Source organism: Oxyura jamaicensis, chromosome 11 (genome assembly GCF_011077185.1).
Source record: "Oxyura jamaicensis isolate SHBP4307 breed ruddy duck chromosome 11, BPBGC_Ojam_1.0, whole genome shotgun sequence".
Taxonomy (NCBI): Eukaryota; Metazoa; Chordata; class Aves; order Anseriformes; family Anatidae; genus Oxyura; species Oxyura jamaicensis.
In genome coordinates this window covers 1101251-1105038 of record NC_048903.1, presented here as the reverse complement: position 1 = coordinate 1105038, position 3788 = coordinate 1101251, and the positions used below count along the sequence as shown (strand labels likewise).

General features: G+C 65.7%; 1 protein-coding gene across 2 annotated transcripts; it reads left to right on the top strand.

Moving 5' to 3' along the window:
* The first annotated feature begins 730 nt into the window (after positions 1-730).
* Positions 731-3788, top strand: AGRP (agouti related neuropeptide). 2 transcript variants are annotated; one of them, XM_035336689.1, is made up of 4 exons: positions 731-1196; positions 2306-2496; positions 2599-2693; positions 3494-3788. In XM_035336689.1, exons 2-4 carry the CDS (start codon positions 2322-2324, stop codon positions 3683-3685), a joined length of 462 nt encoding a protein of 153 aa, XP_035192580.1. In that variant the 5' UTR covers positions 731-1196; positions 2306-2321; the 3' UTR covers positions 3686-3788. The 2 variants fall into 2 exon arrangements, with proteins under 2 accessions (XP_035192580.1, XP_035192579.1); XM_035336688.1 differs by having other exon boundaries at positions 2306-2693.

The window sequence follows — 3788 nt, the reverse complement described above, 5'->3', positions numbered from 1 at the left end:
AGCGCGCCCCGCTAATGCCTTCCCAGCAGCCCTCCGAGCGGGGCCTCTTCGAGGCCCTAATGAGCCGGGCCTTAATGAGCCGGGCCTTAATGAGCCAGACCCTAATGAGCCAGGCTGAGCCCGCTCGGGGCTGGCGTCACCGCTCGTGGCAGCGCTGCCCCCCTCCCCGGGGACCCAGCCCCCCGCCGGGCTGTAGGGGCCGTGGGCACGGAGCTGCCCCGTGTGCCCGCGGGGGCACCGGCCCCTGCCCGGGGGGCGCAGGGTGGGCCCGCACCCCGCCACGGCCCCAGGAACGTGGGGTGGGGGGGACCCCCCAGCGTGGGGACGAGGCTGGGGGCAGGCTGGGGGCATCCTGGCTTCCTCCAGGCGTGCCCAGCCCGCGCCCCGGGCTTTGCTGCAGCTTCCTCGGGGTTTGGACGCGGAGCTCGAACGTCCCGGCACCCAGAAGCTCGAGGAGCCACGTCCACCACGCGGCCGTGGAAGCCGCCGTCGGGGCTGGAGGCTGGTGCCGCCGGTTGTCTGCCGCCCCCGTGGCGGAGACCAGCCCGGGGTGCGCAGGGAGCTCCTCGGGGAGCTCGGAGACGCTGCAGGTTGCGGGAGGGATGGAGGATCGAGGCGCAGTTAGCGCAGATGGGAGCTCCCGGGCTCTGCAGACCGGCCGTGGTGGGGAGTGGAGGCCGCACGTGGGCTCTGAGCTGGGGCTGGACTCACGCCTGGAGCTAGGGGCTCCTCAGGAAGGAGCGGGGAGCTCTGCGTGCCTTGGGAGAGCAGCGCTGCTGTTCCTCTGTCTGGGAGCAGGGTACTCCAAAGCACGGGGAGGGATGACGGAGCGAGGCTGGGCACAGCCGGAGGCTCCTCTGTCGTGGGCCCCCAAGGGACATGGGACCCCGTGGCTCCTCTGGCACGGGGCAGCCAGGACCTCGCACCGCAGGGCGGCCTCCCCTGGATTTGGGGGCAGGTGGGGCCGAGCTCCTCGCCGCAGCCCCACGCAGGAGCCCTCCCTCCCACGCGCCGGCCGGCCGAAGCCCCGTTTCCCGAGCAGCCCACCTACCCGGTGCTTAGCGGAGTCACGCGGCCGCGGCACTTAATTATCGGGGAGCCGATATAAAGTCCCGTAAGCATGTGGGGAGGACGTCGAGGCGGAGAGCCGCGAGCCCAGCGGAGCAGCGCACCCGGAACCCCTCTGTGCCCAGAGGTCAGTGGGGTTCTGCCCCGGGGAAGGGTCTGGGGAGCGGGGCCGGGCGGGGGGAGCGAGGGGGGCACCCCGCATGGGGCCGCGGGGGTCCCCTGGGCATGGAGGGAGTCTCCTGTGGCACAGCGTGGGGTGGTCTTGTGGGGTGAGGAGGGGTCAGCGGGTCCAGGCTGCCAGGATAGAGACCCCAGGCGGCTTTTTGGCCCAGCCAAAAAGGAACTGGGTGTCACGGGACTGGGCTGCCTGCACGGGCTGGGGTCACTGCTCCCGGGTCCTTTTTTTTTTGGCTCCCTGAGTGGTTTTAAGTCTGCTGAAGTTTGCAGCCCTGTCCTGCACTAGGAGAGGAAAATCTGGATTCCCCTGTGGGCAGGGAGCCCTGCTCTGGGGCAGGGGAAAACCATGGGCTGGTCCCACCCGGGGACATCGGGTGATGGCGCCCGGCCTCCAGGCAGCTTGACCGGGCAAAGGAGGCTGCACCCAAACACTCCACGCACAGCAGCCGTCCGGCTGAGCCTCCGCGGGTTATTGGGGTAACCGCGTGGCTCAGAGGTGCCAGAGCCCCTGCAAGGGACTTTGTGGTGACATCCGGACCTTCGCTGCCAAAGCCCACCTGTGCCTGTTCCCTCCCCGCCACCCTTTATCTTCCTGCAGCCCCACAGTTGTTTGTTGTGCCCCGACCCCGCGGTGGCCTCAGCTCAGCTCCATTGCGGCCGGAGCTGCAGCGAGGCCGTTTGTCCCAGGAGCGTCCCAGGCCCTTTGGGGACATTTCCACCGCAGCGGCTCCGGGTGCGATGCCGCGTGCACTGCAGGAGGCTGCAGCCACGCGGGGTTGCCCCTCAGGGAGACCCTGAGCCTCCACAAACAGCTCGAGTCCCATCGCCAGGAGGCAGAACCAGCTTCGGGGCGCTTTGGACGCTCCCGTCTGAAGTCCGGTAGCGGGGGACAGAGCGTCAGACCTCACGGCCTTCCCTCTTGTTCTCGCTGTTGAACTCGGGTTCAACACCTAGCCGGGGAACGTGATGGAGAAGGCAGGCCCAGAGCTGGGGTGCACGAGAGCACCCGAGCCAACGTCACAGCTGGCACGGGCTGCCCTCGGCCATGTCCCCTCCGCGCAGGTCGCCCCAGGACCATGCTGAACGTGCTGCTGCTGTGCTACGGGCTGCTGCAGGGCATCCAGGCCATGCTCACCTCGGACCTCAGCCACGGCCACCTGCAGAAGATGAGCGCCGGGCTGTACGGGGCAGACAGAGCCCGCTACTCCAGCCTGCTGCGGAAAGTCAAGGAGGTGGCGGCGGAGCCTGCAGGTGAGTCCTGCGCTCCCCGTCCCTTGCTGGCACACCCAGGCCCCCAAAATAGAAGCGGGGAGCCCGCATGCAGCTATTGTCCAGCCTCTCCCTATTTTGCAGGAGCTCTTCCCAGGCCGGAGTTTGATCAGATGGCTCTGGAGGTCCAAGAAGCTGATGGTGACCTCCTGCAGAAAAGCAGTGTGCTGGAACCGCAGGTAATGCTCCGTGATCTCCTGTTTTCCTTAAAAAATAATAATAAAAATGACCAGGGCTGCTCTGAGCCACACCAGGCTTCTCCATGCCCTAGTGGCCGGGGTGGTTTCGAGCAAACCCTAAATGTTGTCTGGGAAGGGAGCATCCCTTCGCTGTCCGCTGAGGAGCGCGGACATGCTGGGATCAGAGAAGCTGGGCATCGCGGGGCCGGGAAAGCCGCTCCTTTGGGGTTGGCCTTCCAGGGACGCTGCTGCAGGGGCTGGGAGGGGAACTGGCTGGAGGGAGGGAAGTTCTGAAGGCAGGCGAGGTTTCCATGCCTAACTTCCTAAGAAAGTGTGGGAACTGAAACTTCCCACCACACATTTCCGTAATGAAAAATGGGCGTGAAGCATCCTCTTTTGAAATTTCTCAAGCCAGACCAATTGTTCAGTAAAAATCAGCAGGGACTGTGAGGACACTTCCAACCAGAGGGAGTGGAGTGGGGAATCCACTGGCGAGGACCGACAGGTCTGTTTGGAGCAACACACGGACCCCGTCCTTCCCCTTGGAGGGTCCAAGCGGGACCTGCTCCTGCTACCCCGCCCCGAGGGGTTCGTGGATCAATGCTGAAGTGAAAAAAGGGTTCAGCACAAAGCCCCCAGTGTCTTCTCTTGGGGCCAGGCTGAGCTCTGGATACCTCTGGTTTTGGCAAGCCTCGTTTCGTTTGAGATGGAGCTGCCTCGGGCTCCTGGCTCTCTCCAAAACCCATCTTCCTCACCAGCCGGCAGACCACAAACCCTCTCTGTCCTCCTCTCCCTGGCAGGCGTCATCCACAGCCCTGCAGGCTCCGGGCCGAGAGGAGCGTTCTCCCCGCCGCTGTGTCCGCCTCCTGGAGTCCTGTCTGGGCCACCAGATCCCCTGCTGCGACCCCTGCGCCACCTGCTACTGCCGCTTCTTCAACGCTTTCTGCTACTGCAGGAAGATCAGCACCAATTTCCCGTGTGGCAAGAACTAGTGCCGCAGGGCTGCCCGCTCCTCGCCCCTCGGGGCCGCTACGGGCCTCTCCCCACGAGCCTCTTCCTCCGCAGCTCCAATAAAGCAGCCGATAGCAAACCTGT

Bases quoted from the DNA above. Each gene is read 5' to 3' on its own strand.
- AGRP (XM_035336688.1), top strand. From the start codon at position 2,322: ATGCTGAACGTGCTGCTGCTGTGCTACGGGCTGCTGCAGGGCATCCAG. The intron at 2,694-3,493 runs GTAATGCTCCGT...TCTCCCTGGCAG, and splicing joins GCAGTGTGCTGGAACCGCAG to GCGTCATCCACAGCCCTGCA.